Genomic DNA, 23557 nt, shown 5'->3' with positions numbered 1-23557 from the left:
GCATGTCCTCTCTTCATTGGCGGGGTAGTTGCACTCTCACGGGATACGGTGTTAGTGCAATAATCCACCTATTACTTAATGCGATGGTATCCATGTACATGTCCCCCTTCCCTAGGTGGACTTCCTGCGTTCCTACTGGATTCAGTGCAGCCATGTGCATGACCCCCTTCTGGGTGGAATATGGTATACCCTACTTCTCTGACGTCGGTACTGGTCTTGGGCATCACCCTCTTCTTAGGCGGGCCTTTACACTCTTTCCAAATGCACTGTTTGCCAAGTGCATATCCCCCTTTTCTGGGTGGACTGCCTGTGTTCCATCGCATACTGTACTAGTCTTGTGCATGACTCCCTTCCAGGCGGCATATTGCACTTCTGTAGATACTGTGGGGCTCTGTCTATGGCCCCCTTCCCAGAATGAATATTTACAGTGGGTGAACTTTCATGCGCACTCTGTGAATTGTATGGGCCGTATATGCATTCTCCTCCCGTCGGTGTGTTGGGATTTTCACCTCTTACAGGGCTGACCGTACGTATGTCCCCCTTCCTCCCGCGACATACGTGTTTCTCTTGGGATACGATGCTAGCCGCATGCCTTACACTCCTCTCCGAAGAAATACTTCTGCTTCCACCCGGTCCGGACGTGGTCTACTTGCTCTCTGCCTGCACCGACCTAGGCTGTGCTCATTCTCGGGTTTGGACGGTATTTTGCGGTTCCGCTTGTGGCAGTATCCACCATGCTCGTTGGCCCTTCCACCCGTGGTGTTTTCATGGCTCCTGGATGCGTACCCATTTTAGTCCTCCTGCTGCTTTGCTTCCCTGAGTAAGCTGTCTCATGGACAAGAGGGCTGTCTGCAGCGCCCTTCGAAATCTACGTGGGCTCTGGTGGGACTACGATTCCCTCTCCTACTACCATTCCCTCCTCTTCGAATGTGGTGTGGTATGAGTCCTTCCTATGGGCGCCCTCTGCACTTTAGTGCCGCTCTGCTGCCAGGTTTGGGCCGCTCTCCTTTGGAGGGTCACCCAACTTCTCTTGGGTGCTTCGGTTATGCCAGGTCTGGGGGACCTCCACCTTTTTGGTTCTTCAGGGTCTTCACCTTCTGCGAGCCGGGCGACACAGAGTATCGGGTGTTCTGCCTTTGAGCTGTCCTACTCTGACTACCCTGTTACCCACTCCTCCTTTCTGTTGGAGGGGTTATGCCGGCGTCTGCCTCGACTGCTTCTTCTTGCCGGCTCTGTTTTGGCTCCTGCTCAGGGCATGTCCCTCCGATGTGAATTCTGCCCATGTCAGGCTTCAGAGGCTGTTCCTTCACAGCCCTCTCCTCGGGAGAGTATGGTTGTTGACTTGGATGGTTCCGGAGTTCCTGTTGTGACCTCGGACCGTCTCCCTCGTTCACACTAGCTGTACTGGCCGTGTGCCCACTTACCGTGCTTACCGCGTTCTGTCCTCACGCTTAGGTGACATTGCGTTTTTCCGTTCTAGGTGGGGGTCCTGCTGTAAACTTACCTTCTCGGTAAGTTGACCCCCAGGCTTGAATCTGGGTCTCTACAGTGGTAACGATGGCGCTTCCGGCACTTACCTTCTATTCCTTGCCATATTGGCCCTTAACTGGTAGGCCGTAGCCTCTCACTCCCTGTACTGGTAATCCGTTCGCTCGGGTCTGAGGTAGTGATGGTGCCCTCAATTATACCTCATCCGTCTCGAGGTTAGTTGTCTCTGTCTTACCTGCCATTTTTTTTTGTTCCGCGACTACTATCTTCCTGTTGTACTGGGGGTAGCTGCATTGCGTTCTACAGCAAGGCCATCTTCATCCCTCCCTGCTGTTGTTCCTGCTTGAGGACTACTCTTCGGTCAATGATTGTCCTTAAATCTCCCTCACAGGAATGGTTGAACCCCTTCCTCCGGTGGCACCATCGACATGGACTTTAGCCTGACTTGTCCTGGCTACTGGACAGACCCCTTTGGTTCCTTCCGTCCGCTCTTCTGCTCCCCCACTCCGGGTGGCTACGGGACGAAGTTGCTCATGGGTCGATGGACCAGCTTTGCTGGACTCTTCCGCCCGTGCTACTGGTCTGCGCCTGATCACGTTGTTTGTTTTTTTTCTCGCTTGCCTAGGCGATTTCCAGCGGGCACGCTGGTTTTTGCTCTCGGCCGTGCTTCGTCCAGGATCTATTATCGGACTTGGAGATCTTACCTGCGGTTCTGTGGGAAGCTGGGCGTTCCCCCCACTCCGCCTTTCTCTCCCCATGGTTCGGTCCTTTCTCCAGTCCGGCCTGGACCTGGGACTGGAACTTTGTTCCTTGAAGGGTCAAGTGTTGGCACTATCCATCCTCCTCCGGCGTCCCCTGGCTCCTCTCGGGCCTGTCAAGACCTTCAGCCACGGGGTGGCTCATTGGTTCCTCTGTACCGTCCCCCGGTACCGCCCTGAGAACTAAATACTGTGCTCTCGGCGCTCCAAGCTTCCCTCTTTGAGCCGTTACAGAAGATCTCTCTACGCCTTCTGTCCTGTAGGTCCTGTTCCTTGTGGCCATCATGTCTCTAAGACGGGTGTCTGAATTAGGTGCCTTTTTTTTCTTGTTCCGAGCCTTTCTGTCCTTTCCCACGACAAGGCTGTTCTCCATCCCATCCCTTCCTTTCTTCTGACTGTTATATCGGCCTTTCTTCTCGGCCAGGCCATCGTCCTCCCCTTCCCACCCCTGGGAACGGACACTGCGCTGCTTGGACGTTGTTCGGGCCTTGAAGATTTACTTGGAGATCACCGACTCCTTTCAGCGCTCAGAATTTTAAAAAATAAATACAATTTTTAACGGAAGGCCTGCGCATAGGGTTGCTGGCCTCCAAGGTGGCTTTCGCCTGCTTCATCAATTGGCTATTGCTTAGGTTACCGCACCAGGGCCAAGGTTCCGCCTTTCGGTGTCGCCGCTCATTCCACCAGAGCGGTCGGTGCCTCTTGGGCCCAGAGACATCGGGTTTTGGCCGAACATTTGTGCACGGCTGCCACTGGTCTTTCTTGCATGCCTTTACCAAGTTCTACAGGGTGCATACTCATGCATCGGCGGATGCTGCCTTGGGCCGCCTGGTTTTTGCAGGCGGCGGTTCCTTGATGCCTACGGGTGCTTCGCCTTGGAGCTGTGGTACCTCCCCTCTTGGACTGCTCTCGGACGTCCCAAGGTCTCCTGTGTCCCCAAAGGAAAATTGGCGAGAAAACAAGATTTTTGTATAACTTACCAGTAAAATCTCTCTCGGTCTTCCTTGGAGACACAGCACCCACCCATTCATTTGTTTTTTCTACGCGGTTAGACTTGGTTTACCCCATTGGGTAGTTGGCTGGTTGGTTCCACATTGTTGGTCATTGCCTTTTCTCACTACTTGGACACGCAACTGGCAGTCTCTCTTTCCAGGCTGAGGGTATAGCTGCTGGAGGAGGGGCTTAACAGTTTTCACTTAGTGTCACGCCTCCTAGGGAGCTGAGCTATACTCAAGGTCCCCTGTGTCCCCCCAAGGAAGAGTGAGAAAGAGATTTTACTGGTAAGTTATACAAAAATCTTGTTTTCACACTTGCGGCAGAGGATTCCGGCAAGCAGTTCCGTCGCCGGGACTGCCTGCCGGATCCAGCAATCCGGACACAAACGGATGGCATTTGTCAGACAGATCCGGATGCGGCACCGTCTGACAAATGCATTAGAATACCGGATCCGTCTTTCCGGTGTCATCTGGAAAAACGGATCCAGTATTTATTTTTTCTCATTTTATAAGGTCTGCGCATGCGCAGACTGCAAAACCGGATCAGTTTTCCTGGAACACTTAATGCCTAATCCGGCACTAATATATTTTAATGGAAATTAATGCCAGATCCGCAAGTGTTCGGGATTTTTGGCCGGAGATAAAACTGCAGCATGCTGCGGTATTTTCTCCGCCCAAAAAATGTAAGAAGGACTGAACTGATGCATCCTGAACGGATTGCTCTCAATTCAGAATGCATTAGGATAAAACTGATCATTTTTTCCCGGTATTGAGCCCCTAGGATGGAACTCAATGCCGGGAAAGAAAAACGCTAGTGTGAAAGTACTCTTAGTTAGAGATGAGCAAATTGATTCTAACAAATCGAATCGTCTTATCAGCAGGAGTACTTCCCTTGTGAGGGCTGTCCCCGCAGGCGAAGAAGCGACCACCTCCCATAAGATTGACAGGGCCAGACATTTAGCCCAACCCTGACAATTTCCTGTCTGCGCCTTCTGCAGTTAGCCAAGCAAAGGAAGAAGCTCTGCTTCGGAGCAGTGACTGCACAAGTGCTGCGCCGAAGCAGAGCTTCTGCCCTTGCTCAGCTAATTGGAGTTGCTGCGCAGGCAGGGAATTGTCGGGGCCGGGCTAAATGTCTGGCCATGTCAATCTAGCGGCAGTTGGGCCTTTCTGCAAATGTGGGGACAGCCTCCCACAGGTGAAGAAATCCTGCATATGATAGGAATCGATAGTAGTTTTAGTGATACTGAAACTACATATTCCATGATGCTCGCTGAGCATGCGACAGAGCTACAGTTGTTAGATTTAGATTCTGAATGCTGCACAATGTACAGCATATGATTGATGTGCCGTTTATTGGGGAGTTACTTTGCCTTTACACTACATGACGTGATCACCTTGGCAAGAAGTAAGTGCAGCCATAATCGCGCGACTGCAAATAGACAGACACTTTGGTGGGCAAAACAGTAATGAATTTATCATTATTATTATTATTACAGATCTGAGTTAATATGGCACCCTACTTTAACACTTTAACTTTTTACTTTTTTTCCACAGTCCACCGTTTCATGAAGTCTTACCTAGTAAACATTTACCTTTGCCTAATCAGCCTTTTTTCCATCATCAGAAAACGGAATCTTCGATAGAAAATAATAATCTTCCACCATGGATGTATGGTAAGACTACATAACGTGAGGCATAATAATTCTTGGTAGTCACTGAGGACGAGAATCAAAGGCTGAACGTTTTTCGATCTCCCAGATTATGTTTTTAACAGTGTGGTGTATACAGACTTGTTCTGATGTATGAGTTGTTCAGCGATAAGTATAGTACCAAAGGATTATACAAGTGAACTAAGCATCTGTAGATTCCTCCTCTGAAGCCCTGCACCAGACATAATGCAGTGCATCATCTGTTCCCAGGTGTACCTTTAACGCTACTTGTAAAAGGAGTGTGCCATCAGGAAATGACCTATTAAGTCAAGTTTTTATGCTGAATATTTTTTTGTGATCTTTGGTCATTTATTTTTTATTTCACACGTCCTATTTAAAAAATAAATAATCCAGCCGTTTTCACACTGGCTTCTAAGGCTGAATAACAGTATCAAGTAATTCCTCTATATCGATACATAGTTCACATGTAATCACCTTGGGTACAGCAGTTTCAGAGAGAGCTGAGCCTCTAGGTGTAACAGCAACGCCCCAATTGCACCTAGAGGCTTATTTGCATATATTAAAACATAATTTTTCTCAGTAATGCCAACACACATGAACATGGGACCAACACAGAAGCCTTCAGCTGCCAAGCGCACATGTAACAGGTCAGCCAGTTTCATAGGTACAAATCTGCTGACAGATGTCCTTTAACCGCCTCCGGACCGCCTAACGCAGGCTCGCGGTCCGGAGGCGGCAGCGCTGCGCACAGTCACGCATATACGCGTCATCTCGCGAGACGCGAGATTTCCTGTGAACGCGCGCGCCTGTGATCGGAAGGTAAGCGAGTGGATCTCCAGCCTGCCAGCGGCGATCGTTTGCTAGCAGGCTGGAGATGCGTTTTTTTTTTTAACCCTTAACAGGTATACAGGTCCTTCTCAAAAAATTAGCATATTGTGATAAAGTTCATTATTTTCTGTAATGTACAGATAAACATTAGACTTTCATATATTTTAGATTCATTACACACCAACTGAAGTAGTTCAAGCCTTTTATTGTTTTAATATTGATGATTTTGGCATACAGCTCATGAAAACCCAAATTTCCTATCTCAAAAAATTAGCATATTTCATCCGACCAATAAAAGAAAAGTGTTTTTAATACAAAAAAAGTCAACCTTTAAGTAATTATGTTCAGTTATGCACTCAATACTTGGTCGGGAATCCTTTTGCAGAAATGACTGCTTCAATGCGGCGTGGCATGGAGGCAATCAGCCTGTGGCACTGCTGAGGTGTCATGGAGGCCCAGGATGCTTCGATAGCGGCCTTAAGCTCATCCAGAGTGTTGGGTCTTGCGTCTCTCAACTTTCTCTTCCCAATATCCCACAGATTCTCTATGGGGTTCAGGTCAGGAGAGTTGGCAGGCCAATTGAGCAGAGTAATACCATGGTCTGTAAACCATTTACCAGTGGTTTTGGCACTGTGAGCAGGTGCCAGGTCGTGCTGAAAAATGAAATCTTCATCTCCATAAAGCTTTTCAGCAGATGGAAGCATGAAGTGCTCCAAAATCTCCTGATAGCTAGCTGCATTCACCCTGCCCTTGATAAAACACAGTGGACCAACACCAGCAGCTGACATGGCACCCCAGACCATCACTGACTGTGGGTACTTGACACTGGACTTCAGGCATTTTGGCATTTCCCTCTCCCCAGTCTTCCTCCAGACTCTGGCACCTTGATTTCCGAATGACATGCAAAATTTTCTTTCATCCGAAAAAAGTACTTTGGACCACTGAGCAACAGTCCAGTGCTGCTTCTCTGTAGCCCAGGTCAGGCGCTTCTGCCGCTGTTTCTGGTTCAAAAGTGGCTTGACCTGGGGAATGCGGCACCTGTAGCCCATTTCCTGCACACGCCTGTACACGGTGGCTCTGGATGTTTCTACTCCAGACTCAGTCCACTGCTTCCGCAGGTCCCCCAAGTTCTGGAATCGGTCCTTCTCCACAATCTTCCTCAGGGTCCGGTCACCTCTTCTCGTTGTGCAGCGTTTTCTGCCGCACTTTTTCCTTCCCACAGACTTCCCACTGAGGTGCCTTGATACAGCACTCTGGGAACAGCCTATTCGTTCAGAAATTTCTTTCTGTGTCTTACCCTCTTGCTTGAGGGTGTCAATGATGGCCTTCTGGACAGCAGTCAGGTCGGCAGTCTTACCCATGATTGCGGTTTTGAGTAATGAACCAGGCTGGGAGTTTTTAAAAGCCTCAGGAATCTTTTGCAGGTGTTTAGAGTTAATTAGTTGATTCAGATGATTAGGTTAATAGCTCGTTTAGAGAACCTTTTCATGATATGCTAATTTTTTGAGATAGGAATTTTGGGTTTTCATGAGCTGTATGCCAAAATCATCAATATTAAAACAATAAAAGGCTTGAACTACTTCAGTTGGTGTGTAATGAATCTAAAATATATGAAAGTCTAATGTTTATCAGTACATTACAGAAAATAATGAACTTTATCACAATATGCTAATGTTTTGAGAAGGACCTGTATTAGACGCTGTTTTGATAACAGCGTCTAATATACCTGCTACCTGGTCCTCTGGTGGTCCCTTTTGTTTGGATCGACCACCAGAGGACACAGGTAGCTGTGTAAAGTAGCACTAAACACCACTACACTACACTACACCCCCCCCCTGTCACTTATTAACCCCTTATGAACCCCTGATCACCCCATATAGACTCCCTGATCACCCCCCTGTCATTGATCACCCCCCCTGTAAGGCTCCATTCAGACGTCTGTATGATTTTTACGGATCCACGGATACATGGATCGGATCCGCAAAACACATACGGACGTCTGAATGGAGCCTTACAGGGGGGTGATCAATGACAGGGGGTGATCAGGGAGTGTATATGAGGTGATCCCCCCCCTGTCATTGATCACCCCCCTGTAAGGCTCCATTCAGACGTTCGTATGTGTTTTGCGGATCCGATCAATGTATCCGTGGATCCGTAAAAATCATACGGACATCTGAATGGAGCCTTACAGGGGGGTGATCAGGGAGTCTTCATGGGTGATCACCCCCCTGTCATTGATCACCCCCCTGTAAGGCTCCATTCAGACATTTTTTTGTTTTGGCCCTAGTTAGCGGAAATTTTTTTTTTCTTACAAAGTCTCATATTCCACTAACTTGTGTCAAAAACTAAAATCTCACATGAACTCACCATACCCCTCACGGAATCCAAATTTTTTAGACATTTATATTCCAGACTTCTTCTCACGCTTTAGGGCCCCTAAAATGCCAGGGCAGTATAAATACCCCACATGTGACCCCATTTCGGAAAGAAGACACCCCAAGGTATTCGCTGAGGGGCAGATTGAGTCCATGAAAGATTGAAATTTTTGTCCTAAGTTAGCGGAAAGGGAGACTTTGAGAAAATACCCCAAAAAAACAATTTCCGCTAAATTGTGCCAAAAGAATAAAATTTCTATGAAATCGCCATGCCCCTCATTGAATACCTTGGGGTGTCTTCTTTCCAAAATGGGGTCACATGTGGGGTATTTATACTGCCCTGGCATTTTAGGGGCCCAAAAGTGTGAGAAGAAGTCTGTGATCCAAATGTCTAAAAATGCCCTCCTAAAAGGAATTTGGGCCGCTTTGCGCATCTAGGCTGCAAAAAAGTGTCGCACATGTGGTATCGCCGTACTCAGGAGAAGTTGGGGTGTCATTTTACATATACCCATGCTGGGTGAGATAAATATCTTGGTCAAATGCCAACTTTGTATAAAAAAATGGGAAAAGTTGTCTTTTGACAAGATATTTCTTTCACCCAGCATGGGTATATGTAAAATGACACCCCAAAACACATTCCCCAACTTCTCCTAAGTACGACGATACCAGATGTGTGACACTTTTTTGCAGCCTAGGTGGGCAAAGGGGGGCACACATTCCAAAGAGCACCTTTAGGATTTCACAGGTCATTTTTTACAGATTTTGATTTCAAACTACTTTTGCACGCATTTGGGCCCCTAAAATGCCAGGGCAGTATAACTACCCCACAAGTGACCCCATTTTGGAAAGAAGACACCCCAAGGTATTTCGTGATGGGCCTGGCGAGTTCATGGAAGTTTTTATTTTTTGTCACAAGTTAGTGGAATATGAGACTTTGTAAGAAAATAAAAAAGATAAAAAATAAATCCTCATTTTCCGCTAACTTGTGACAAAAAATAAAAAGTTATATGAACTCACTATGCCCATCAGTGAATACCTTAGGGTGTCTACTTTCCCGAATGGGGTCATTTGTGGGGTGTTTGTACTGTCTGGGCATTGTAGAACTTCAGAAAACATGACAGGTGCTCAGAAAGTCAGAGCTGCTTCAAAAAGCTGTACCATAGTTTGTAAACACTATAACTTTTACCCAAACCATATATTATTATTTTTTTTTATCAAAGACATGTAGAGCAATAAATTTAGCGAAAAATTTATTTATGGATGTCGTTTTTTTGCAAAATTTTACAACTGAAAGTGAAAAATGTCATTTTTTTGCAAAAAAAATCGTTACATTTCGATTAATAACAAAAAAAAGTAAAAATGTCAGCAGCAATGAAATACCACCAAATGAAAGCTCTATTACTGAGAAGAAAAGGAGGTAAAATTCATTTGGGTGGTAAGTTGCATGACCGAGCAATAAACAGTGAAAGTAGTGTAGTGTAGTGCAGTGCAGAAGTGTAAAACGTGGCTTGGTCATTAAGGGTGTTTCAGCTAGGAGGGTTGAAGTGGTTAATGTGTACCCTCCCCACTATTGTGTCTATGGCTCATGGTGGCTGCTGTAAAGCATATCACTAAATGCTGCTAACAGCTCAAGCCAAAGTAACAGCCCCTACAATCTTCCATAGAAATTGAATGAATTTTTTTGTTGAAAATTTGGATTCCAGCATGCTCACTCCTATGCCCAAGCAGTTAAAGCCACTGTTGTACTCTCTAGCTTGGTCATCACCCACTGCCATTGCCTTTCAGCAGGGTCAACTCTATTAAACAAGGCATACTGCCTGTTAGTGTTTTCCTGGTAGCCTGGACTCGGATGCACTGGCAGTCTTCAGAAATATATTTGTTATGGCCCTCTTTGCCTCTCCATGTCCCCTGATGAGCCTTAGGGGCCATTCACACGTCCGTTGTTATGGGTCCGTGTGCTGCCCGCATCCGTAGTTCCATTTTGCGGCATGAATGGCTATGATCATCTTGGGGCCTGTAGTCCTAGGGTCATGTCCTGTATGAGGTCGTCATTTTCAAGGTGGTTGGTCTGTAGTTAGGTTTATTAGAGCCAGCATAGCACCACCTTTGGGGCTTAACATGGTTAGATATTGCCTATTAACCCACGTGGCCTCTCACCAGGTTAGAAGGAAGGATTCAATTGGTTTGTATTCCTTATCTGCTAATGGTGGGTGCCAGCAAGTACCCTATCTTTAATTTTGTGTGTCAGTTGTTAACCTAGGGTAGGGCTGGCCAACCTGCGGCTCTCCAACTGTTGTAAAACTAAAATTCCCACCATGCCCTGCTGTAGGCTGATAGCTATAGGTTGTCTTGGCATGCTGGGAGTTGTAGTTTTGCAACAGCTGGAGAGCCGCAGGTTGGCCATCCCTGACCTTGGGGGTTGATGCACTGTAAGCTAAACTTTTATTCCTTTTTTTTTTTTTTTTTTTTAAGAACAGTTATAATTTGATTGAATAAAGGTTACGTTTTAACATTAGATGTGACTTCCCATTGGTTACATCTTTGTGGTGCTTTACATTTTTCTACTCACATGAGAATATTTTTATCAATTTTTTCCCATTTAATTTTATTTTTTTGTATTCCTCTATGGGGCTTTGCACATGGGCATATAGAATGTGTGAGTATTAAAACAAAAAAAAAACACAGCATGTTGAATCCGCTTTGCAAATGAAAAGTCTATAGAAAGAATTTAAAATATAGATGCCTCCATATGTGAGCAGTGTGTCCTTATTGGATCTGCTTTTCTGAGTGCTGTACCACAGGCCATCTGTATTACTGATATGCAGGGCTGATGATACACTAATGCAGTACATCTGTTTTGTGGATCCATTCTGCAGACTTTTACCACTATGCACATGTAAAACTGTTCTGACACTGTTTTTGTGATGGTCTTGTTAGATTGCCCCTCCATTAGGAAGAAGGTATCTCCACCAGAATTGGTGGCTTCAGACATCGGCGAAATATGGAAGCATGACAAAGCTATTGTAAGTGCTATCTACGTGAGCGTGTGACTTTCACAGCAGTTTGCCTGCCATCCAGATGTTATAGTTGAGAATAAAGATTTAGTTTGCTGTTGTCATTAGGAGGACTGTAAAATAAATAAAAAAAATTGCAGGGTAGGGCTGGGCTATTGTGACCCAAATCACAGTTCATTAAACATTTTACCTTGACTCTATCTCTCTGCTCTGCACCACGTGGTCAGTGACATCTTGCCCGACACCCACATGCCAGTTTATTTTGTCAGTGACGAGGAGCTAGTGTAGGTGGTGCAGAGAAGTCCATGATCCCGTGCACACCTTGCTGAGGATGCTGACTAACCTGCTAGGGGAAGCTGTAGTCAAGTGGTTTTAAAGCTGTGCAGACCAGGCCTGGAGGAAGGAGTTCATGGAGCTGGTATCTGGGGCTATGCAGAGTGCACAAAGCGCCTAGTGCGTTCTTCATTTTTATGATGTTGGGAGAAGACAGTAAAGCGCTAGACAGGGTCCTCTACGCAGGGGCTGGCAGCATCTCCCTCACAAACATCCCTTCCCTACAGTCTCCAGGGCATACTACTTTCTTCTACACCACAAGCGTCTAGAATAAAACATGTGCAGCGCTGACACATACCTTGGCAGCCATGCTGTGTCTCACACACACTTTAAGGTCAGAGGCTTCCCCATGTCATCAGTGGCTCTGCCCCCACACTTGTCGAACCAAGCAAACCGTGTTTGGCTCTGCATTCTGTCATCTTCTGCCCTCTGCGCTGTTCTTTGCTGGTGAGCTTAGAGCAGCACTGGCTGTAACCAAGGTGGGATTCAAATTTTTGACAATTGGTTCCCTGCTCAACTGCGGACACGCGGCATCTCACGACACATGTTTACATATACATACACTATCTATATATATATATATCTATATATATATCTATATATATATATATATATATAATGCGCAACACACATAAATACACCATATCTAAGGTACACATACATAAATACACTAATATATAATGTACACACTAAACTATAAACGGCGCGAGAAGCAATGGAAGTGAACATCTCCAGCTGCCCTGCCACCGCCAGAGCACTGGATCGGGACTCAGCCGGTAAGGCTACTTTCACACTTGCGTTCGGAGCGGATCCGTCTGGTATCTGCACAGACGGATCCGCTCCTATAATGCAAACGATGGTATCCGTTCAGAACAGATCCGTCTGCATAACAGTTTTTTTCAGATCAGATTTTTCACTTCGTGAAAACTCAGATCCGACAGTATATTCTAACACAGAGGCGTTCCCATGGTGATGGGGACGCTTCAAGTTAGAATATACTAAAAGAACTGTGTACATGACTGCCCCTGCTGCCTGGCAGCACCCGATCTCTTACAGTTTTATGGTCCATGTTAGTGTAATCCATAACGGAATTCTTAGCTAACCCGAACTTTGTACGCCAAACTTGAAAATAGAAGTTTGTTTAACACTAGATATGAGATCGCAACTTAGCAGCTAGTCTTTGTTGACACATGTAGAAGACCTTTATACAGTTCTGTGCATTATTGTCTTTTGATCTTTTCCATCTGTGTTTTCTCCAGCATCAAATAAAGTATTCCCGGCTTCCACATGGATATTGTAGATATTTTTTTAACACATTTAAAGGCTGTGTACACACTCAGTGCTCCTACTTGCATATACCAAAGAACTGTGATGAAAAGGTAAGTTCTTCATCCTTAGCGATTGGTATGTTTTTTTTGTTTTTGTTTTTTAGGGAAATTGGTTAAAGGGGTTGTCTGACACTGTATTCAAAATTAAGGACCGAAATGTGTTTATTATAATAAAAAAAGATACTCCCGTTCTCCAAGCAGCTCTGTTCCAGCACCAGCCTGTCCCTGTGGACCAAAAATGTGATTCGATGTCCTGTCCTTCATTATGTGCACTGCTGCACTGGCCCCAGCGGTGACGTGTCCCCAAGTTCCCCAATAGCTCCAACAGTGCATTTAATGAAACACTTCTAGTCCACATGGTACCAGAAGCAGCAGGGATATGACCGTTGGTGTTGGACTGGAGCTACTTGGAATAGGTCGCACATTCCGGCCCCTAAAGGGAACCTGTCACAGGGATTTTGTGTATAGAGCTGAGGACATGGGCTGCTAGATGGCTGCTAGCACATCCGCAATACCCAGCCGCCATAGCTCTGTGCTTTTATTGTCCAAAAAACGATTTTATATAGATGTAATTGAACCTTAGATGAGTCCTGTCTCCTCCATGCTTCAGAGATGAGTCCAGTGTTCTCAGTCTCTGAGCCCAGCCACGCCCACTGTGAAGGAGCGCAGCACCGCCCCGCATCCTCAGAATCTCCTCCTTGCTCCACGACGTCAGAAAGCTAGAGCACCGTAATCTCGCGTTGTGCGAGCTAGCGCATGCGCAGTTCGTTCCCTGAGGCTAATGCCAGCACAGGGAAGGAACACTATGCCGACACCTGCACATGCGCTAGCTCGCACATCGGGAGATTACGGCTTACTAGCTTTGTGACGTCGGGGAGCAAGGAGGAGATTTGGAGTATGCGGGACGGTGCTGGGCTCCTTCACAGTGGGCGTGGCTGGGCTCCTGAACCGTTAGTAACAGCTCCTTGGGCTTCTTACTTGCCTCATTTAGATATATAACATCTTTTTTTGACACAATAAAAGCACAGAGAGCTATGGTGACTGGGTATTGCGGATGTGCTAGCGGCGATCTAGCAGCCCATGTCCTCAGCTCTATACCCAAAATCCAGCTGACAGATTCCCTTTAAATAATTTTGCATCAGGGTCAGACATCCCCTTTAACCCTTTCTACCCCAGGCCAGTTTTCACCTATCTGCCCAGGCCTTTTTTTGCAAATCCGACACGTCACTTTATGTGGTAATAACTTTGGAACGCTTTTACTTATCCAAGCCATTCTGAGATTGTTTTCTCGTGACACATTGTACTTCATGACAGTCATACATTTTAGTCAATATATTTATTTCATCTTTGTTTATGAAAAAAATCCAAATTTACCAACAATTTAGAAAAATTCGCAATTTTCAAAATTTCAAGTTCTCTGCTTTTAAAACAGTGATACCTCATAAAATATTTATTACTTAACATTCCCCATATGTCTACTTTATGGCGGCATCATTTTGTAAATGTAATTTCTTGTACTTTTATCCATTGGGGGACACAGACCATGGGTATAGCTTCGAGGTATTAGTAGGAGGGACACTATGCAAATACAAAAGAGCTCCTCCTCCTCGGGCTATACCCCCCGACTCCTCCAGGAGGAACTCAGTCTTTGCTTAGTGTCTGGTGAAGGAGGTTGACACTTCCTGATTCGTCTCCTTTTTGTTATTTTTTTCTAGATGGGGACGCAGGTCGGCATGGCGCCTTCCTGGTTCCCCCATGGAGTGCCTGCCGCCGTCGGTTGGACGCTGCCTCCATTATCCCCCAAGAAGGCAAGTGGATCCGGGCTTGACCTGTCAGCTCCGGCATCCCACCAGCTCCTGGGTAACCTGCTGCCACCCTCCACCAGAGCACTGCACTCCTGGGCAAGGAGTCAGAAGTCTGAAGAGGTGCATCCCTGCTGGTCCTGGAGTTGAGGGAGAAGATCTGCAGGAGCAGATAAGTACAAAGCTGCATCCTCTGCCCCCCCTCCTCCCTCCCTCCTCCCTTCCCCTCTGCACTGAGACCTTTGGGCCGTCTGGGTGAATGGGGACTTGGGTGATTCTCTGTCTAGGGCGCACACTAGTACCTGTGGAGAATCTGGAGGCATTTTATTCAGTCCAGGCCTTCACCTTATGCGGCACTGCTGATTAGAACGGCGCCAGTGCGGCTCCGTTCCACTGTAATACAGCGGCTTTCAGCAGAGGCGGATCTCCACTTGTCTTCCCCTGCACGAGCGGCCATACTGTTTATTAACCCCCGCTGCGCCACGTTCGGTGCCGGGGGACCTTTTCTTCAAGTGGCCCTGGGACTAGAGCGCACACTTCTTTTCACGCCGCTCTGGCGCTTCTAGGGGGCGGAGCCTAGCGCTTCGCTCCGGCTCCATCCTCTGCTACTCTTGCCGGACGGCTGCTCCCTGAGTCTCCTCTCTGGTGATTCCTGTGCTGTGCCTGGGTGGTAGGATTGTCAGCTTTCCAGCTGCAGATATATATATATAAGTCTGTTAAGACCTCTTCTCAGACCCCAATAGGGTCCTGTATGGAGTGTCTTCTTCCACTTTCGTTCACTGGTACCTGTGCCTCCTGCCCTGTCCCTGGACGGGGTCACCCTTCTCTTGCCCAGACCAGTCCCCCCCTGGTCACTGCGGAGTCTGCGGCTCCCGCTTGGGCATCCGCCATGTCCGGTGCGGCCGCTGATTTGGCCTTATTCGCCAAGACAGCCATGTCCTTGGAACGTATGGCAGCCTTCAATACTGCGGCGCCAACCACTCCGTCTCCTCGCAGTGGTTCCCGCAGAGGACACCTGACTACTAAGAGGCAGCGTGAGCGGCAGCATCCCTCCTCGGATGACTCCGCTTCTCCCCCTCGGCTAGAAGCATGCTTAGACTCCTCTCCCCCTCCTAGGGAGCGCAGGTCTGAAGGGGAATTGTCCGGCTCGGATCTTCCGCCTAAGCTCTCCACCATGGTGGCTGATCTAGTAGCGGTTGTCCGTGACACCTTTAATCTCCAAGGGGATTCTCCTCCTTCCACTAGGAGGGAGTTCGCCCTTTTTCCTCCCAAAAAACCGGAGGCGGCTGCCTTTTTAAGTCCATGAGGAATTTTCCGCTGTCATATCCAGGGCATGGAACCGTCCTAATCAAAAGTTTTCCGCCACAAAACGCATGGATACCCTCTATCCTTTCCCGGCGGACAGCGTGGAGAAGTGGTCTTCCCCCCCCCCCCCCCCCCCACCGGTAGCAAGGTTGGCCAAAAACACGGCCCTCCCTGTCCTGGACGGCTTCTCTCTGCAGGACGCTGTGGACAGGCGCCTAGATTCTCTGGCCAAATCCATATTCTCACTGGCGGGCACGTCCCTGTGGCCTGCCTTTGACTCGGCATGGGTGGCCAGAGCTCTCTCAATGTGGCTGCAGCGCCATCACCAGGACCTGGCTGACCAAGGTGCGTCTGCTGACACACTGGGTTTGGTTCTCCAGATGTCTCAGGCCTCCAAATTCCTCTGCAAGGCTTCCATTGACATTGGTTCCCTTTTTGCCCGCATTTCAGCCCTCGGTCATTCAATGCAGGGAGATCTGTTTGAAGGTATGGGATGCTGATGCTTCCTCCAAGCAACCTCCCCTTTGAGAGTTCCAGACTTTTTGGGGCTTAACTGGATGAGTTCATCTCTGCCGCTACAGGGGGCAAGAGCACCCATCTTCTCCAGCCTAGGGCTACAGCAGGATGGTGATGCAGGAGGTGACGAGAATTCTGACGTGGGCGGAGTCGCACGTTCTGGTGTTGTCAGCAGTTTACATTCCAGGAGTGGACAACTGGACAGCGGACTTTCTAAGCCGCAACAAGGTGGATCCAGGCGAGTGGTCTCTGCATCCAGAAGTGTTTGAAGACTTCTGCCACAGATGGGGCCGCCCGGATGTGGACTTGATGGCGTCCAGGCTCAACAACAAGCTCCCAGTGTTCCTGGCTCACGCCCGGGATCCGAAGGCGTACGGGGTGGACGCGCTGGTGTCTCCATGGCAGGACTTCAGTCTCCTCTATGTCTTCCCTCCGTTTCCTCTACTGCCGAAGGTTCTACGCAAGATCGAGGCGGAAGGGATCCCGACCGGTCTCATCGCCCAAGAGTGACCTCGCTGCGCGTGGTTCTCAGACATGGCTCGGATGCTGGCGGACGCCCCATGGCCTCTTCCCGACAGAAAGGACCTACTGTCTCAGGGCCCGCTCTTCCACCAGAATTCACGGTCTCTTCGTTTAACGGCGTGGCTGTTGAAACCGCCATCCTGAGGAAGAGGGGGTTCTCGGATTCAGTGATTAGAACCATGATCAGGGCAAGGAAGCCTGCTTCCTCCCGGATTTATTATCGTACCTGGAAGGCTTTCCTGACCTTTTGTGAGAGCTCGGGGTTCTGTCCCCTTCGCCTTTCCATACCGATGGTGCTGTCTTTTCTTCAGTCCGGGCTTGAGATGGGACTGTCGCTGAGATCCCTGAAAGGTCAGGTTTCGGCACTGTCTGTCTTTTTTCAGAAGTCCCTTGCTCTCATGGGTCCTGTGAAGACTTCTTCAGGGGGTAGCACATTCGGTTCCCCTGTATGTTCCCCCTTCACCTCCATGGGATCTCAATTTGGTCCTGCGCGCTCTGCAGGCGGCCCCCTTCGAGCCTCTGAGAGAGGTCTCCCTGACTTTTCTCACCTGGAAGGTGGTCTTCCTTGTGGCCATAACTTCCATCAGACGGTTGTCGGAGCTGGCCGCTCTTTCCTGCTAGGAGCCTTTTCTGTTTTTTCACCAGGATAAGGTTGTGCTCCGTCCAGTTCCCTCCTTTTTACCCAAGGTGGTCTCTCCCTTCCACCTTAACGAGTATCTTGTCCTGCCTTCTTTTTGCCCTTCTCCGGCAAACCCCAAGGAACGCGCTCTACATTCCCTGGATGTCGTCCGGGCCTTGAGAGTGTATCTCACGGCTACCGCTTCTGTCCGCCGGTCGGACTCCCTCTTTGTGATTCCTGAGGGACCTCGTAAGGGTCTGGCGGCCTCCAAGGTCACTGTGGCGCGATGGATCCGTTCGGCTATTTCTGCGGCCTAGCGCGCTCGGATTACCGCTCACTCCACTAGGGCGGTTGGGGCTTCCTGGGCAAGAAGCAATCGTGCCTCTGCGTCTCAGCGGTGTAAGGCGGCCACCTGGTTGTCCTTACATACCTTTACGAAGTTCTATCAGTTGCATTCACTGGCTTCGGCTGATGCTGTCTTTGGCCGCAGGGTTTTGCAGGCTGTGGTTCCTGTTTGACCGTTGGACGTTCCTCCTGGCGGTGCTGATATTTTTTCCCACCCCATGGACTGCTTTAGGACGTCCCATGGTCTGTGTCCCCCAATGGATAAAAGTATGAGAAAAGGAGATTTTTTGTGAAACTCACCTTTAAAATATTTTTCTCTACTTTTCCATTGGGGGACACAGTTCCCACCCATTCTGCCTGTTGCAGGAGGGGTCTTCAGTTCAGATTCCGTTTGTGGTTGGACCTTATGGGTTTGGTCCGATGGCTTCCATTATTTTTTCTTGGCTCCTTCTCCTGCTTTTGCAACGCCTGAGTTCCTTCTGGAGCAGTCGGGGGGTATAGCCCGAGGAGGAGCTCTTTTGTATTTGCATAGTGTCCCTCCTACTAATACATCTAAACTATACCCATGGTCTGTGTCCCCCAATGGAAAAGTCGAGAAAAAGATTTTACAGGTGAGTTTCACAAAAAATTTCCTTTATATTTTTTTAGGACGTTAGAAGACTTAAACGTTTTAAAAGCAAATCTTAAAATTTTTAGGAAAACTTCCAAAACCCACTTTTTAAGGTCCAGTTCAGGTCTGTAGTCACTTTGTGGGGCTTACATAGTGGAAACCCCCATAAATGAACCCATTGTAGAAACTAAACCTTAAGCTACTTATAATCAGATTTTACAAACTTTGTTAACCCTTTAGGTGTTCCACAAGAATGAAAGGAACATGGAGATGAAATATCAAATTTCACTTTTTTGGCAGATTTTCCATTTGAATCCCTTTTTTTTTTTCTTTAACTTATCAAGAGTTAACAGCCAAACAAAACTCTATATTTATTACCCTGATTCTGCAGTTTACAGAAATACCCCACATGTGGTCATACACTGATGTTTGGGCACAAGGCAGGCCTCAGAAGGAAAGGAACCATATGGTTTCTGGAAGGCAGATTTTGTTGGACTGGTTTTTAGATGCTATGTCCCATTTTAAGCCCCCCTGATACACCCTACAGTAGAATCTCCTAAAAAGTTACCCCATTTTGGAAACTAGAGGATAAGGTGCCAGTTTTATTGGTACTATTTTGGGGTACATATGATTTTTAATTGCTCCATATTACGTTTTTTGTGAGGCAAGGTAACCAAAAAATTGCTGTTTTGGCACCGTTTTTTTTTTTTTTTACAACATTCATCTGACAGGGTAGATCATGTGCTACTGCGGCATAGAAGGGGTTAGTGCTCCGGCATCAGTATTTTTACAGATGCAGGAGCATACAGCAGGGGTCCAGCTAACGGGAACAGCCGGTCCCCTGCAGCTGATTGGCCGGACGCAACTCCTGCACCCACCCGATCAGCTGGCCGTAATAGTACGGTGCTGGGCGGCAAATCACGTCCCGCTGTGCCGTACTATTGCGGCGCTCGGCGGGAAGGGGTTAATCACAATCACTGCCTGAAGGAACGCTTAAAATTCAAAACAAAAAGGATTTAATTGAATAATTGTTTAAAAATAAGGAAAGTCAACCCTGTGAACCTGGTATAGGTTGGCAGAGATATTGCTGTGGGCTCAGATGAAGCACCTATTGGCCAGGAATGTTCACAATATTGAATGACATTTCTGGACGCGTCATCCTCAGTTATAATATCAATTGCCCACAGACTGATAAAAAATACTTCTTCTCAGTATGCAACCTGCGGAGCAGCAGTATTTTTTAGGAGTCTGTGGGTGATTGATAGTGCGTCTTATAGTCCAGAAAATTCGGTATATATGTGAACCAGTAGAGGAGGACTTGTTTATATTGTAGAGGACACTGTGGCCCACTCACCAGCTGGGGGGCACGGAAGCAGTCTTAAAATCACTCAGCAGTGCCCTGCACTCAGAGGTGTAACGAAGAGCGGCTTTCGTTACACTAAGCTGTTCATTTCGCTCAGCTGCTCCTGCTTCACCAACCTATGGCTGGCCACTGCTTACGCACTCAGCGGCCACAGGAGTATACAGAGTGACATGGGTGTTAGCAAGCACAAGGGGTCAATGCTCAGCAGCTCCTTTAAGTGGATGCATTTTCTTTTACAGTCACTGTCCTGCGATGGGCCATCTATTTTGTGACATGTACCAGCCCCTCCTGCAGCAAAACATCCCCATCACATGATGCTCCCACCCCGTGCTTCACAGTTGGAATGATTGTTCTCTGGCTTACAAGCCTCCCACTTTTTCCTAAGTACTTAACGAGTTATGGCCAGACAGTTCCATTTTTGTTTCATCAGACATTTAAGTGAAAGAACAGTGAATTACTCTGCTCCACCACTACAGTAGACGGTGTGCATGTAAACGCTGAAGATGCAGCGCTTGCCTGCGTGCCCTGGCACATTCAGCCCAACAGCTGATCTTTGGTGGTACCCAGAGTTGGACCTCCATCTATCTGACATTGATATCCTGTGGATAGGTTATCAATATTGTGAAACCAGGCAACACCCATAAAGCACTTGAATGAGGATGGTAGATGTGTATTTGGTTTATTGTACATTTTACATAGTCATTTACTTTGTAGTTACTTATGTTTAGAAACTAAGCTGTGATATCCATGTAATAAAAGTTTGCACTCTTTCCACTCCATAGGTATGCATGGATGTGTTACATAAGCTGCTTAGTGAAAATAGCACATTTTTATTGAAACGTGCTGGTATGTATGAACACAAAGGGCCAAAAACGCTGACCAATAATTTTCATGATAGAACAAAGTACATCAAGCATAGTTATCAGTATAACTAGAATGGCATATTTTGCCATTGTAAATCAATACGTACTGCTTTCTTTTGTTTCCTACAGATTGCATTTTATGTATTTACACATCAGTTTTGAGTAAATGGAATTGTTTCTCTTGTAAAACATTGACTCTTCAGATTTAAGATGCTAGATTTGACTGGTGAGGTGCGTAATATGTTCACAATCCGCAAAACACGGATACTTTGTTTCGCAGAACGGCCGGCCCTTAATAGAACAGCCTTAACCTTGTCCATAATGCGAACAATAATAAGATACGGAATGATTTCCGTTTTTTCTTTTTGGCCCTATTGAAGTGAATGGTTTTGCATACAGGCTGCAAAAAAAACTAAGAAAAAACCTTCATGAGCCCTAAAGGTGTTCTCTGCAATGATGATAAATGTCTGAACTCTGGAATCCCAGTAGACCGCTAGAATAAGGCCCCTTTCACATGGGCGAGAATTCCGTGCGGGTGCAATGCGTGAGGTAAACGCATTGCACCCGCACTGAATCCGGACCCATTTACTCCAATAGGGCTGTGCACATGGCCAGTGATTTTTCACGCATCACTGGTGCGTTGCGTGAAAATCGCAGCAAGCTCTATATTGTGCGTATTTCACGCAACGCAGGCCTCACAGAAGTGAATGGGGCTGCTTGAAAATCAAAGGCATCCGCAAGCAAGTGCGGATGCGGTGCGATTTTCACGCATGGTTGCTAGGAGATGATCAGGATGGGGACCCGATCTTTATTTTCCCTTTATTACATGGTTATAAGGGAAAATAATAGCATTATTTTTTTAAATCAGATAATTTTTATTGACAGAGCGACTGTAAGCATACACCAAAAATACATACATCAAGGTACAATAAAGTATATGTACTACAACGTGCAATAAAACATTAGTTTCAGTATATATAGCAGATAATGAAAACCACCTGCTTGCCAAAGAAAGCATGGCTGTAAGCTTATGCTCTTATTTCTTGCTTTAATTATTTTAAATAAAAAAAATTAAACCTGCTGCGTATGCGCGCCAGCTTAGCATAAGGAGCAGCAAATACCACCCCCAAAAAAACTACCCCCTCCCCCCCTCTGTGCAGTGTCCTCCATGTTGGTCGATATAACTATAGTTGACCTCAACCTACCTATGTAACCCTAAAACAGGCCCAACATAAACATATTATCTCGCACCCAGAGAGCCTCATCAAATCTTGTGAAGCCAGACCAGATTGTGTAACCCAGCACTCCCATTGTTTCCTAAATTCCTTGATAGCCCCTCTCTTTTTGTATATACCACTTTCCAACCGAACCAAGGTTTTAACTGACCCCACCCATTCTTGTTTAGTCGGGCCGATGGGCTGGATCCAATGTTTTGCAATCGGACGTCTAGCACAATAGTGTCTTAGCAATTGCTAGCTTGCACCCCTCATCTATCCCTAGCTCCTGAACATATCCTAATACACTAATCACCAGTTCCCATGGGGTAATAATACTGTATGTATTATCTATGGTATCAAAGACATCCGTCCAAAATACACTTGGCTCCCTACAGAGCCACATCATGTGAATAAGATCTGCATCGTCCTCTATGCATCTAGGGCACTTCGCGTCAGGACGAACGCCCATTTTACATAACACTGAGGGTGTTCTATACACTCTGTGCAATAAGAAAAGCTGCGGGCGTCGCTGAGCCTCGCTGATGGACAGTTTTGGTGTGTTCCCAAGGATGGCTTGCCACTTGGCATCATTGAGAACTCCTATATCTTTTTCCCACTTTTCTTTAAGACCGTTTATCGGGTCTCCCAGGCATTTTCCCTTGAGAAAGCTGTACGCAAAAGAAGTGAGCTTATAAGATGCCGAGGCCCGCACCACATGATCAAATAAAGCTGTTTTGGCAATAGTCATGGGGAATAGCTTCTCTTGGCATTGCGCCGCGTGCCTCAACTGTAAGAACGCATAGAACATAGGCCTGTGCAGGCCAAATTCCTGCTGAAGTTGCTGTAAGGATTTGAGGACCCCCTCATCAAATATCTGCGAAACATATTTAATTCCTTTCCTCGCCCAGTCCTCAGAGCCCTCCAGCATAGATATCTCCCTCAGTTGAGAGTTGTGCCCCAGAGGGGTATATTTGGTACATCCCTAAATTTCTAGCAAGTCTCTAACGGTCCACCACACTTTGTGCATGAGTTGTAACGTAGGCATAATAGGTAAGCGTGATTTAAATGCATGTGCCTCCAACGCCCCTAAGGGAGTGCGATGGCCTGCCAGAACCTCGATCATGCCTCTCCTAGAATCTTGTATGCCTTCTCGCCCCCATCCCTGCATATGCTAGAGCTGCGCAGCCAAAAAATATGACCACAGGTGCGGCAGGGCTACTCCGCCCTCATCTTTGGCCAGCTGCAATTTGCTTAATTTGATCCTAGCCACTCCCCTCTTCCACAACAGATCTCTGTACACCCCCTCTATTCTTTTAACGAAGTGTCGGGGGATCCATATTGGAGAGTTCTGCAGGATGTAAAACAGCTGAGGCATCACTATCCTTTTTATCAAATTCACCCTTCCTATCAAGGAAATCGGAAGTTTACACCACACTTCGATTTTAGGCTTCAGCTGATCTAAAAGGGGTATTAAATTGAGACCGATATATGTTTTGACATCCCTCGTGACCCATTTTCCTGAATATTAAAATTTATGCACCCATGGAATTGGTATTCTGGCTAAACTGGCCGGGGCCTCACGGGGAGTCAATGGGAGCAATGAAGA

General features: G+C 47.1%; 1 protein-coding gene across 1 annotated transcript in view; it reads left to right on the top strand.

Moving 5' to 3' along the window:
* Positions 1–23557, top strand: part of TOPAZ1 (testis and ovary specific TOPAZ 1) — a 174919-nt gene that overhangs the window by 27102 nt on the left and 124260 nt on the right. Inside the window, exons 2-3 of the mRNA XM_044295534.1 lie at positions 12721–12840; positions 20654–20717. Coding sequence (XP_044151469.1) covers positions 12721–12840; positions 20654–20717 — 184 coding nt within the window. The remainder of the gene's footprint in view (positions 1–12720; positions 12841–20653; positions 20718–23557) is intronic.

Source organism: Bufo gargarizans, chromosome 5 (genome assembly GCF_014858855.1).
Source record: "Bufo gargarizans isolate SCDJY-AF-19 chromosome 5, ASM1485885v1, whole genome shotgun sequence".
In the NCBI taxonomy this organism is placed as follows: domain Eukaryota; kingdom Metazoa; phylum Chordata; class Amphibia; order Anura; family Bufonidae; genus Bufo; species Bufo gargarizans.
This window is presented reverse-complemented; position numbering and strand designations above follow the sequence as displayed.